The 15,139-nt window shown below is 22.9% G+C and overlaps 3 protein-coding genes across 3 annotated transcripts in view; 2 read left to right on the top strand and 1 right to left on the bottom strand.

Annotated features, from left to right (window-relative positions):
- Positions 1-15,139, bottom strand: part of spri (Src homology 2 domain-containing protein sprint) — a 162,397-nt gene that overhangs the window by 123,354 nt on the left and 23,904 nt on the right. The window lies entirely within an intron of this gene.
- On the top strand, positions 295-3,201 carry LOC105431548 (uncharacterized). Its single transcript, XM_011645837.3, has 5 exons — positions 295-431; positions 1,156-1,240; positions 1,995-2,041; positions 2,534-2,654; positions 3,029-3,201. Exons 1-5 carry the CDS (start codon positions 396-398, stop codon positions 3,118-3,120), a joined length of 381 nt encoding a protein of 126 aa, XP_011644139.2. The 5' UTR covers positions 295-395; the 3' UTR covers positions 3,121-3,201.
- LOC148936589 (venom allergen 2-like) lies at positions 10,343-13,672 on the top strand. Its single transcript, XM_089076814.1, has 6 exons — positions 10,343-10,490; positions 11,827-11,882; positions 12,158-12,254; positions 12,565-12,620; positions 13,166-13,280; positions 13,361-13,672. The coding sequence occupies exons 2-6, from the start codon at positions 11,847-11,849 to the stop codon at positions 13,456-13,458; spliced, it is 402 nt and encodes a 133-aa protein (XP_088932940.1). The 5' UTR covers positions 10,343-10,490; positions 11,827-11,846; the 3' UTR covers positions 13,459-13,672.

Genomic DNA, 15,139 nt, shown 5'->3' with positions numbered 1-15,139 from the left:
TTATTGTATTTACAGATTTACAAATTAATCAAGATAATGCATATAACTCATAGAAAATGTTCATTTCTTTATTCATTTTTTTCTACAATTTTATGATTTATTAAAAAAAAAATCTTTCTCACATGATTCTCATTTTTCTTGTTTGCCTTGTTATTATTAGCATAAATGATTATGATTAAAAAACCAAGTCTATTAAAGCATTATCTTAGATGTAATGCAAATCAACTAGGCTATTTCCACAAAATATATAACGTGCACGTAATATGTATTATAAATCATTACGTCACAAATTCTCCCAGGTATAAATACGTGGCTGAAGTATCGACATATTATAGTGCAAGGAAAAACATTTTCCGGAATCCGTGCATCTCAAAGTATTCTTAAAGAATAATAAAATGAAGAAATTTCTTGTGCTCATCGCATGTTTGCTAGTAAGTAAAAATACATGAACCAAATAATATAAAATAATATAGTTATCTGTTTCTTTGTATCGTTCTTTCCAGGCTGTCAATATTTTCGACTTTTTGTATTCATATCCAGTACAATTTTAATTTTAATTTTAAATAGAAAATAATACATTTACACTTTTTATACTATCTGCTTCTTATTATAATATTGATACAGTATCATATAAAATATAATAGTATACTTATAATTTATAAAAAATACTTATAATTTATAAAAAATTTTAAGAAAGTCTAGAAAACAAGTAATATGGATTTGAATAATAATTATGAAGAAAATTCATTATAATCATTTACTCAAATATATAATAAAAAATTAGATTATTAGATTATCGTTTAATTCTCTGCCATGTCATTGTGGAATTATCTTAATAATAACTTTAAACAAGAAATAGGAAATTGTTTATTTAAATTAATTTATTTTTATTTCTTTTTATTTTATTTATTTAGTTTATTTTAGTTTATTTAAATTTAAATAACAAATAGAAAATAAGTAGGAAATCGTTTAAAGTAAAAAAACAGGCTTGCATTGTATGTCTTATTATTGTATTTTTTATTTGCAACATTTAAGATATATATATATATATTAATATTATACATCATTGTGTGTATAATATCTAAAATATTTTAGATATTAAAAAATATTAGAAAAAATGCATAACATCAAATGATTGAGTCTTTCAAATTTTAGGCAGTGGTCTGTGCCGATAACCCTGAAGCAGTAAAGGATTTCTATGATAACAGCGCAAAGTGTACCCAGGAGTTAAATAAACCGCGTAAATATTAATTATTATTAATTACCATAATTAATCGATATTAAATTAATACAAATAAATTGTCCTCATTTTTAAATGAAATTAAAAGCAAATTGTTAGATTGATATTGAAATATTATTAAGGAAATGAATTATTAAATATTATTAAAGAAATAAATTTTTTTATTCTCAGTTTACTTTCTATTAATACAAAAACTTTCCAATATTTTAAAAAGGTTATTTAAAAAAAATAAACAATTCTTAGGATAATAATTATTTAAAGGAGAGCTCAACATGAAACAAATCTTTTGCATTAAAAATCTGATTTTAAAACAGATATATTAATATAGAATATTAATTATAGAATATTAATTTAGATAAATTGAATCTAATTTATATAAATATTTTGTCTATATATTACGTATTACATATATATTAAATCTGTATTCGTATTGCATCTACTGGAATATTTAATAATATTATATTGTATTATCAAAAGCTATTATATAAACAACTTTAAACAAGAAATAAGAAATTATTTATTTAAACTAATTAATTTATTTTAGTTTATTTAAATTTAATTAACAAATAAAAAATAAGTAGGAAATCGTTTAAAATAGAAAAACAGACTTGCATTGTATCAGTGGACTCTAGGTTATAATAAAATATGAAGTGTCAAAGTTAAAAACTAAAATATCGCTTTATATCATTTTTTATTATTTTGCTAAGTAAAAGCAGAAATATGTATAATGTCAAATATGTCATAATTTTTTCAGAGAATGATATTGATGTACTCGTGTGCATTCTTCGCAAACACGGCTTGGTACGTATTCACATATTGAATAAATATACATAATTTATATGTAAAGTTCTATATAAATATCTACAATCTTTTATATCTTAAAAAAGTTAGATTCTTTTACAACACATGAAACATAAATATAATCATTAAAATTATTGTAAAAAAACAAATCACGAAAATAACAGCGATATAATGATTATTTAAAACAAATTTTATCTTTTCCATGAAGTGAAATGAAATAACATCATTAATATTTAATATTACATTTAATTTTTTTAATTTTAAACTTTATATTTTGATAATGTTTTATTTATTATTTTGATAATATTTTGAGATTCCAGAATACAGAATATAATATAAAAAAAAATTGTATTGTAATTAAAACTAATTAAGTCGTATAAATATTTAAAACTAATGTGAAATTTAAGCGATTTCTATCAAAAAAGTTAAAATGTTAACTATTTATAACTTTTATATTTAAATGATACTAAATAATGAGTTTATTAATTTCAGATCGATAATGATGATAAATATTTACTAGACAAAGGTCTAGCACATCTTGATGAACTTATTTCTGATGAAGCCAAAAGAAACCAAGCAAAAGAAACTATCCGCAAATGTTATAATGATAATGGTAATAAATATTTTATTTTTATTTTATATTTTATTATATATTATTATTACACTGTTATAAGTTATTATAAATTTTTCAACAAAGTGTACTTATAAAATTCAAAATGTACTTTTATTTACAAAAATACTATATGTGTACACTATAATTATATACAATTTTTTTCATATGTTTTGATAATCACAATGTGCAAACATGCGAATAAAAACTTTCCAGAATAATAATTATATAATATTAGCAAACTAATATAAAATAAAAGAAATAATTACGCATGTGTGCATACATACTGGTACGCTGCGCGCGCGGTGTGTGTGTGTGTGTGTATGCTATTATATCTTAAAATTATCAGTTTCTTACAATAATCTTTTGTTGAATAGTCAAATATGACGGTTCACAACCTAACCTGGAATTCACAAAGAAGGGCATACAGTGTGCACAATCAGTATTGGCTCTCATTGATAAACCCTAATAATGGAAGGAAATATTTTTATTTTTTATAAAATCTTCTACATATACATTTATGTAAAATAATAATAACGAATTACAAAAATCCTGTATTAATAATTTTGACTTTGCGCATACTTAAGAATTCTCTCTCTTATTATGTTTTTTTAATCGTAATTGACTTATTTGTATTAATAATTCAATAAACTATATATTACTTATTACTTTTAAAACATTTAAAAAATATTTTGTTCATTTATTCATACCAATTCTTACTTACCTTTATAATAAAAGAATAATATAATAAAATATTATAAAAATTAAAAAAAAAATCAAATATAAAATCGTTGTGTAAAGTTATAGAAACAATAAATAAGATAATATAAGATTGTAATATTTACTTTTTTTTACTTACTACTAGGTTATAAAAATTATAATTGTTTAAAAATTATAAACTAACTATTACAAATTATCTATCTTACTTATAAATTAAAAAATTTATATTATAAATTATATGTCATTCTCTCTTTCTTTTTTCATCCCCCCCCCTCTCTCTCTCTCTCTCTCTCTCCTCTTCCTCTCTCTCAAAATGTATTGTTATATTTAACGTTCAATTATTACAACAATAATTAAGATAAATTTGATCATTAATTTTTATCATATTTATATATTCATCATTTAATTATAAACAAAAGATATAAAATTTAAATAACGGATTAATTAAAAATCAAATAGCATAATTCGTGTACATGTTTAAGACTAACTATATCAATCTTCAATTCAATCTGGCGCAATCATTAATTAAAAAAAAAAAAAAAATAGTATAAATTTAGACTTCAAAATAATAAATATTTATGTGCGTTTTTTCCATTTTAAATATTAATAAAGGCCTTGTATGTTCTTCTTACCTTCAAAAGATTTTGAAACATACTGAAAAAATGTGACTCTTTAATTTTCTTAATATACTTATGATCATGGCAGTCAACACAAAATGTTTGAATGTTTCTTACATAGCATCATTACAGAAATCTACATAAGTGTCCGGTAATAAATATATCACTTTTTAGATAAGGTAGATAAGTAGAACTGATTACATACAATTAAAAAATCATATATCATTTCATAATGATCCCATCCTTAATATATCTACAATTATGATAATCAACGGAAAATATTTGAATGATTTTGAAATATTTGAATGATTTTGAAATAGTATCATTATCTCGTAGAATGACCATATATATAAGTATCTCGCTATTAGATTATTTCATAGATCATCACATCTTTACAGAATCGAGATCTGTGTGTTGCTATCATCTATTTTACTAACAAGTACAAAGTTGTAAGTAATAAGTAAAAGAGATAAAAATAATTTTTTGTTCTTATATATTTAGTAAGACTTATATTGATAAGGAACTATATATTATAGATATTATTGATATTAATAAGGAACTTTTATATTTCACTAGATGTTTAAGAAATAGATAAAGAACCGAATAATATATATATTTTTTGATTATAAAAATGATTCAACACGTTACACTTGTCATGTACACTATCAAATAAAAAATTGTGTGCGTAAAAATAAAACGTTAAATAAAAAATTATATTACTTATGCAATAATGCATAATATTGATCTTCTGTCATTATAGAATTATTATCTTAATAATAAACTGTTTTAATAACATATTTTATTTATTTGCAATATTTGATGTATATTATTATTATATATTAGAATTATACATTATATATATAATGTAATATGTAATTAAAATATTATAAAAAAATTAATTATAAAATCATATTAAAGTTATAAAAATTATAAATATTTAAAAATTATATAAATTTATATATTCTCTCTCTCTCTCTCTCTCTCTCTCTCTCTCTCTCTCTCTCTCTCTCTCTGCCTCTCTTTCTCTCTCTTTCTCAAAAAAAATGTATTGTTATATTTAACGTTCAAATATTACAACAATAATTAAGATAAGTTTTATTAGTTTTTTATCATATTTATATATTCGCCATTTAATTATAAATAAAAGATATAAAAATTTAAATAATAAATTGATTAAAAAATCAAACAGTAGTTCGTATACTTATTTGACATTAACTACATAAACTTTCAATTTAAATCTGGCACAACCATTCATTCACAAAGGCAACAACAGTACAAATGAATTTATAGACTTAAAAACAATGTTTTGTGTAAATGTTTATGTGTGTTTTTTTTTTCATAAAGATTTTTTTTTCAATAAAGATATGTTTTTCTTATCTTCAAAATATCTTGAAACGCACTGAAGAAATAAGACTTTAATCTCTTTAATATATTTACCATTTTGATTATCCGCACAAACTATTTCTGACGTAATAGCGTTACAATATGACTATATAAATGTCTAACAATAAACATATCTCTTTCAGTAAGTTGAGGTAAAGTTGCTTATCCAATAAAAAGTCTTATATCATTATATAATTTTCGCAAAGATTAAAGAGTTATTAATTTATAAATCATAGATGTAAGCGGGCCTTCGTGCATGCGAAGGGACGATCTAACATTAGATACATAATTTAGGCGCAGGACAAGATGTTTGAAGATGTACACTAAATGTACAATAAATGGCTATTCTATCATTTTTAGGTCACATCTTGTTACGCTTTTAGCAATCATAAATGTATATAATATATAATATATAATATATGCTGTCTCTTCGCGCAAATGCATGCTTATTCGCGAATTTTTATAAATTTTTATAATAACTTATTAATTATTATGAAAATGACAAAATGATACAAGATTATCGGACATTTTATATATATAATTATCATTATCAAATAAATCTTTATAGACTATTACGCCAAAATCATTGTAAAATTAAGATAAAGCCGCTTGCTGTCTTTTATTTTACTGGAAAATACAAAATTGCAGATACGAAAAAGAACATAAACAATTCTTTTTTATTCACCTTTACGTAACTAATAAGACTTCCGTATCTCGCTAGTTATTTAAATTTGACATAGTGCTGAATAATGTACATAATTTACGATTAAACAAATGACTGATAACAGAGTGGTATGTTAAATAACAGTATACTGATGTATGTATTTTAGCTACGCAATAGTACTTGATATTGATTGGAAATTAATACAGCCAGTAAAAACAAGCATAATAAATGAAATAAATTCTTAACTAAATAAAATTATATTGCGCGCATTAAAATATTGTATTAAAATAATGTGTATAACGGTACATACATACAAAGTAAATAAGGGATTTGAAAATAAGAGAATTTACAAATAATTTAAATACGCTAATATTTTAATGTTTAACTATTTTTTTGTATCCAATTTGGACGATGTAGTAAATTAAAAAAAAATACTATCTAACTATTTTTTGATAATAGATATATTAATAACATATAACGATCAATATAACAACATATAAAGTCTTCAGTCAGAATAAAAATATCATTAAAATATTTGCCATTAAATATAAAAAATTTCTCGTAACATGTATATACATTTTAGAATATCTACGAAACAGTAGAATGAAGACTCTTGTGCTTGCTATGTGTTTACTAACCGTAAGTATAGAATAAAACAAAAAATTATTCTTTATTAAATATAGAAAATATTAAAAGTCATTAAAAACTAAAAATGTCATTAAAACTAAAAATATATACGTTTAATAATCATTTTTTGTATTAAAATGTCTACTTTTTTTATGCACGAAAATAATTAATTTTCTCTTTTGAATTTTAGACGGTGGTCTATGGATTTAACCGTGAATCATTAGAAAATTACTATTCTACTTTAAAAGAATGTGCAAATACATTAGCGACATGCGGAAATGAACCGAGTAAGTATGCAATGTAATGTAAAGCATTAAATTATTAAAGAAAATTAATAATGTTTATAATAAAATTAAAAAAAAACAATTAACGAAATACATAATTATGACATAATTAATCATAATTGTCATTGGTCTTAATATATGTATATTCAAGATGAAAATATCTAATGTAAAAAATAAAAAGCTGTTTGCTTTATTTTTTATATTACAAATATAAAAAAAATAATTTTTTAAATATTTCATCATTTAGATAAAATCAAATTTATTTATGTTAAATAAAATCAATACTAATCTACTTTTATTAGTATTGAAATTGAAATAAAATTAATCTTTTATATCCTTTTGCTATCAATATAAATGATAATATCGTTTCTTTATTTTTAAAAAATAATGAAATAATAAAAACATTAAGATTTCTAAAAAGTTTAAAAAAAGCAACATATTGAAAGAATAATATTTGGAATAATATTCTAAACAGTATTTTAATTAAAAAATAGCAAAAATAACAATAAATCTTTTTAAAACTAAACATACTGCTAACACAGAATAACAAAAAAATTCACTTTAAAGAAATTAACAATTTGAATTAAAATTTAATTAACATTAATAAATTTATAATTTATATATTACAGACGATGTGATGCTCAGAATTGATGCGATACAATGTGTATTGACAAAGTATGGAATAATAAGTATATATTTATAAAAAAGACTAGAAAAATACACAACATGCATAACACATGTGCGCGCAAATAAAACAATTAAAATCGCTAATTAACTTCATCGATTTTAACAAAAAAATTTGTATGTATTCCTTTTAATACATGGTAACACTTTCTAATAAAATATATTTAAAATCTATCGAAGATAATCATCAACTAACAATTTGATAAACTTCAATTATAGATTTTCACTATCGTAACAGTAAAAATTTAATTTAAATTAATTTTTATATTAATATACATTAATATGTTTCAAATCAATTATAAAAAAAATTTTGACAAATAAAATTATATACTATTTATAATAATAATGGAAATGTGATTTAAAAAAAATTGTGATTTAAATTTCCAATGTTTTCATTTTTATTGTTTGATAGTAGAATAATAAATAATATTAAATAATAAAATAATATTAAATAATAAAAATTATTATTTATAGATTAACAAATTCGCTATTCTAAATTTAGCACAAGGTTTACAATATTGTGAGGATTGGATCAATGATCCTATTGAAGTAAATATGTGCATGAAAATCATTAATGAATGCATAAACAAAGGTAATAACATATATGATGTAAAATAAACAAAGGTAATAATATATATGTAATATATGATGTAAAATATGATGTAAAATAATAATGTGGAATTTTTAATCAAAATCTTAAACAATCTTTTTTATTTCTTAAATTGCAGTGTATCAATTGGAAATTAAGGAAATACCTCAAGCTGTAATAGAATTTTGCTTGCTTTGTGAAGGAAGGTGTGATGGGTTTTATTACAAAATCAAGAAAACATGCTTTGCTAAAAAAGGAGAAAATAATTTTGTAGAAAAATGATTTTAAAAAATTTCAAAAAATATCAATATATCGATATAGTATCAATATAATAATTTTATATGTAAAGTATTTTATGTAAAGTAATCATGTATTTTCTGATAATTATATTTCTTTTCAATTATTTGTAATTATTAGTTAAATTATAATCAACTCGTTGCATTATGCAATAATAAAATATAATACTGTTCTGTTTCACCATTTGTATAAATTATTTTACTTATTTAACCTATATATTTCACACATTTAATCTATTTTTTTTATTAACTATAAATAAATAAAGAATATTCTATTTGCCTATAAAACAATTACTTATAATTTCGTTTATATATTGCATGCAATCCCAATTGCACACATTTTCAATGTCACTTTGCATATACGACCAAATTGCGCGTTAACACATTGTACACAAAATCATATTGTACATATAGAAAATGTACAAAATGTATATAGCATTCGATACTTTTCATGCAAATTAAGATTCATGCTTAATTTTACAGAGTTGTTTTACAGAGTTTACAAAGTTTCCATGTATAACTAGATTTATCTCACATCCGACTTTTTGCGCGTAGGATAATAATTATACAGATTTTAAATTTCACATGTATTAACAGATACTTCCCTTATCTTATGTGTACAATATGGCATGCGCAATACGCTGCGATATAATCATGTGTGATATATGGGTGTATAATACGATTGTATATGAAGTAACATGTGCGCAATAATATTTAGGTAATTGTTCTGTGTAACGTATTCAAGAGTGAGTTGTTAAATAATAACGTAATTTTAATATTTGTTTCGTTCGCACAAGCCGTAATACTCACTGCGTACTGATAACTAGAATCTTATCATAAACAGACAAATGATTGATCCTCACTTCATCATTTCAAATTCTGCCATATTTGATATAGTTTCAATTCCATAGTCAGCTTTGTAAACAGACACATGGTTTATGAACTTACCTAAAAATATAAATAGCATAATTTATATATAATCAACTCTAATTTTATTAAATACATTATAAATATCAGTGCAATATATTTTAATAACTTTATGACACAATTTAATTTCTAAAATAAAAAAAATTATTTTTCTTGTAACACCCATAGTTTCGTTTGTATACATTACATTGCACATAACTCCAATTGCTCATATTCCCATATTCTGTACATATGCTCATATTCTGCTCATATTCTGTACACAAAACAATTGTCTACAAACATTAACTTTTTCTTGCTTAGATATTTTTATAATTAAACAAATAAAGCAACTAACAGTCCGCGCGGACTGTTAATAAGAAATGCCAATATACCTTTAGAAATTTCTTAATATAAAGATTTATCAAATTATTTTTTTATATTTTTATTCTATTTTACATATATATTTTTTTCCTCTTCCTTTTCTCTTCTCTCTCTCTCTCTCTCTCTCTCCCTCTCTCTCTCTCTCTCTCTCTCTCTCTCTTTCTTTCTCTCTCCCTCGCCCTCCCTCCCCCTCTCTCTCTCTCTCTCTCTCTCTCTGAAAATACAATGTATTGTATTTAATATCCAAATATTGTAGTAACACTAGTGACAGTTTCTCATCATATTTATTGATAAAACCATTTGTTGTAGCCCGAATTACTTTTTACATTATTTATGCTACTTATCATATTATATCTTATCCTCGCGATCATTCTCGAATCTCGGAATAGCCGATGCAGAAATGCAAGCATGCAAAAGCAAGTCTGCAAATTCCAGAGCAGAGCGCGAACGAGAAATTTGCAAGAGCGTGCCATTTTTACTATACATCCGATTTAAAATTATAACGCAACATTACTAGAATACTATAAAAATGGTCAGTCGAACTAAATCACCAGCTAAATCACCGAAAACGAGCAGTCACAATAACAAGACAGTTGTACTTCGTCACGGTCAGTCGTTATCAGTAATAACGAGATTCATACGAAACATTGTCAAGAAGCCGTATCAATAAATCAACTACTTAACGAAAGTGAGTAATAATATTTAGCCAGAAAAACTTTCCACCTACGATCCTGCTCGGAGTTCTAACTCCTAAGGCTCGGCGACTTTCTCTAATTACAATCTTGTAACCCAATCCGGGCTACAACACATTTATCAATCATAAATGAGAAATATAAATAGTACAACTTTTTTTTATAATATGCATATATTTTAGCTGTTATATTAATCCGAGAAAGAAATAAAATATAAAACAGATTTATTGAGTAGAATTAAAAAGCACATGTGTTATATGTGTCCTTTCTTTTATCAGATGTTAATAGACATTGTATGGTCTTCTTATCTTAAAAATATTGTAAATTACTGAAATATGTATCTTATTTGATCTCCTTAATATCTACAATTATGATAGTCAACGCAAAATGTTTATTTTTGAAATAGTATCATTATCTCCATATATATATATATATCGCAATTAATTTCGAATAATTTCACAGATCATTACGCCTTCATAGAATCGAGATTCGTGTGCTGCTGTCTTCTACTGTACTAGTAAGTACAAATTTACATGTAAAAACAAAAAGACGTAAATTGTTTGCTCTTACATAACTAATAACTAAGACTTGTCGGTACTAGTAAGGAATTTATCCCGTTAGATAGTTAAGAAATTAATATAGAATCGAATAATGTACATATTTTTTATTAAAAAAATAATTCAACGCGTTGTGTTACACTTTACAAGGATACTAGCATGAAATAAAAAATTGTGTGCATAAAAATAGCGTTAAATAAAAAATTATATTATTGATGTAATAATGCGTAATATTGAGATTGAGAATTAACGCAGTTAATAAACACAATGCATCATAAATGAAATAAATTTTTAACTGAACAAATTTTTATCGTGCACGTTAATATTATATTCGCAGGTAATCATAGCTGTCTGATTCACATAAAGACTCGCTCTCGCGAGACATTAACGCATTTAGCGCAAGATATTATCAATAACTCTTGATACACATTGAGTACAATTAAAATATATGCTAATATAATAATATATCAATATCACAAATATAAATACAAAATAAATAAAAAATTTGAGTTGGAATACGTTAATACGTTTGCATATTATTTTTATATATTTCAAATTTTTATAATGTCACAAAGAACAGAAAAAATGATGTAAAGATTAAATAATAAACGTTTAAATAATAAACGTCCTAATAGCAATATAACAAATAATTGATGACGAAATATAATAAAATTTTTCAAAATAAATACATTATTCTGAATATGATATTCTATATGTTAAACAAAGACAGTTTTATATATATATATATATATATATATATATATACACATTATAGGATATCAACAAAACAGCAGAATGAAGAAATTTATGTTTGCTATGTGTATGCTATCCGTAAGTATAAAAACAGAAGATTATCCTTTATGTAGAATATTAATTAATAAAAATTATTAAATTTATCTAAAAATATATAAATAAATGTAAATATTATATATTTAAATTAAATTAAAATATATTTAATTTAAATTAAATATGCTATATTATTTACTTGTTATATGTATAATAAGATATAATTACACTTTCTGAAACTGTAACTGTATAACTATAGTTGTATCTATTGTATGTATATTTATATATGAAAATAATTAATTTTCCCTTTCAAATTTCAGACGATAGTTTATGCATTTGATTATGAAGAATTAAATAAGTGGTATCGTGATCTAAAAGAATGTGCAAATACATTACCGTCATACGGAAATGAACCACGTGAGTATTGAATATTGTAATATGCAACGTTAAGTATTATATTATTATGAAAAAACTAATTACTTTCATAATAAAATTCAAAGAAAAGATTAACAAAAAATTCTATGTAATATATTAATATGAAATATATTTTGTCATCGATAGATACAAATATGTGTGTGTGTGTATATATATATATATATATATACATATTGAAATTAAATATATACATAGATATTTCGATTTAATATTCTTACAATTGTTAGATTATATAAATTTAAATTATTAATTTATATTAAGAAATTTATAATTTATAATTTATATGTTATAGAGGATTTACTTCTCAGGATTGATGTACTTCATTGTGCATTGGCAAAGCGTAATCTAGTATGTATTTATAAATTTAAAAAAAAATTTATAAAATTAAAAACGCACACGCGCGCGCGCACACACACACACACACACACACACACACACACACACACACACAGAGAGAGAGAGAGAGAGAGAGAGAGAGAGAGATACACATGGATGCGCAAATAAAATGATCAAAATATCTAATTGATTTAGCTTTATCCTTTTTGCTGAAAACTTTAATATTTTGCACATCATAATATTTCTTAATAAAAAATTTTCTTAAATTTAATCATCGCCAATAATTTGATAATAAACTTTAATTATAAATTTTAATTATCATAACAGTAAACAATTTAATTATAAAATAAAAGAGTTAATTTCTGAATTAGTATATACTAAGTATTATATATTTCAAATAATCAGAAAATTAATTAATTAATTAAAAAATAAATTTCAAGAAATAAGATAACATGATATTTAAATAACTTGTAATTCAAATGTTTAATATTTCAATTTTTATTGTTTAACAATTTTTATGTTTAGGATGAATTAAATAACAAAATTATTATTTATAGATTAAGGAAAAGTTATTTGATAAAGAGGAATGTTATAAATATTGCGAGGCTTGGATCTCTGATTCCTTTAAAGTAGATATCTGCAAAAACATAGTTTCTCAATGCATAGATACAGGTAACAATATATATATATATATATTGATATGGAATTTTAAGTCGAAATCTTAAATAATTTTTTGTTTTTTTAAATTGCAGTCAATCAAAATCGATATGCCTATCAAGAGACAGATAGAGCTGTAATAGAATGCACTACGAAAAAAGGTGTGACTAGCCTTTTTGACGAATTAAAATAAAGAAGAAAATGAATAAAGAAAATGGGATTTTTGATAAAATTATCAATACGCATAATTTGATTATTTTATGACAATCTTTTGTGTGAAGTAATTATCTGCTTTTTCATAAATATGTTTCCTTTTAAATATTTGCAATTATCAATTATATTATGATAAATTATATATTATCCATTTATTATTTTAATAAAACATAATCATCATGCATAACAGCATACCACTTTCTTCAAAGCATCTTTATAAAATCCTATTACCCATATTAACTATAAATAAAAAGTATTAATTTTAATTTATTATCGGTGATACTTAAAATGTTTTTATATATAATATCAATTTTGGGTACTTAATTTCGTTTAAATTAAATTCTACACCTTTTATTTTTTCTTTTAATGTTTATTTTATTTTACACGATATTACATTATTCAATTCAATTCTTTTTAAAATTTTTTCAAAAAAATAAAATACTGTTTTTCTATTTAATTATTGTTTTAAATTTGTAAATATTATTATATTATCTAACTTGCATTTTTTATATTAAATCAAATCTTAAGTTGACCATAATAATGTCATCATTGATAACAATACATCAAACCTAAATAATAAATAATTACAATAATTATGATATTTGTAATAAAATTAATATATGAAAATGCATTTAATAAAATAATAAGTATAAATAGTAATATGAATTGTATCGCATCTGCTACATCTGTGTGAAGCTTATAAATAAATGTAACCCTAACGCGTTGTGAATTATTTAGTGTCGCGACGGTGATAAAGTGTAACGTTTTAACGGCCATCTTTGCAAACACAATATGCGGCTACCACATGCTTGTACACGTGCTTGTATACGTGTAGAAGCAAAGAGAGAGATCGCGTAAGCGACTCACGTCGTCGCTTATAATGGCAGTCGGTAATGGTGGAAGTTAGTTCCTATATGCAGCGTCGCATAAAGTTGTAGCCGAATAGAACATGGGTAGGAATAACGTGTTGAAAAGGGGGTGATATTTTAGATGCCACGGCAAATGGTGGACTTTAAGAGCGATTATATCCTACATCGAACGTTTTAAATCTCAAAATGCGATTTGTTATAATAAATTTTTTAATTTTTTATTTTCCAAGTTAAACGATTTTCAACAATTTTCAAATATCATAGAGTAAATTTCAAATTTCTATTATATTTCGAATTTATATAAATCTTTTTCTAAAAATAAAAATCAAATTTTATATATATATATATATATATATATATATTAAAAATAAAAAAAATATATATAGACCATTTAATTAAATCTAAAATATTTAATTAAATGTATGAGATAAATCTATAATCAAAATCTGTAATATTAATGTGAATTATTCTTTTCGACATGATATTATTTGTATTGAAGTCGTGTAAAGTGATACAATGATAAAACATCAAAATTTAGTTTTACTCAGAGGTAAAATAAAACCAAATTATTTGTTATATATGTGTGCGTCATTCTAATTCTAATTACATTTTATTATTCAATTCAACCAATTCTAAAGCAAATAACAAGGCCACATAGATTTCGTGGAAACCATTTTCTGTTAAATATATAACGACAGGTAAAATCAAATTAAAGCTTGTATATCTATTACACACTGTAATAAGACCATACATTGGCAACCTTGAGCAGAAACCGTAATTAAAGTCATTAGT

Source organism: Pogonomyrmex barbatus, unplaced genomic scaffold, assembly GCF_055798465.1.
Source record: "Pogonomyrmex barbatus isolate J1 unplaced genomic scaffold, ASM5579846v1 scaffold2, whole genome shotgun sequence".
NCBI classification, from domain to species: Eukaryota; Metazoa; Arthropoda; class Insecta; order Hymenoptera; family Formicidae; genus Pogonomyrmex; species Pogonomyrmex barbatus.
Note: the sequence above shows the minus strand (reverse complement) of the source record. Positions and strands in the feature narration are given on the sequence as shown.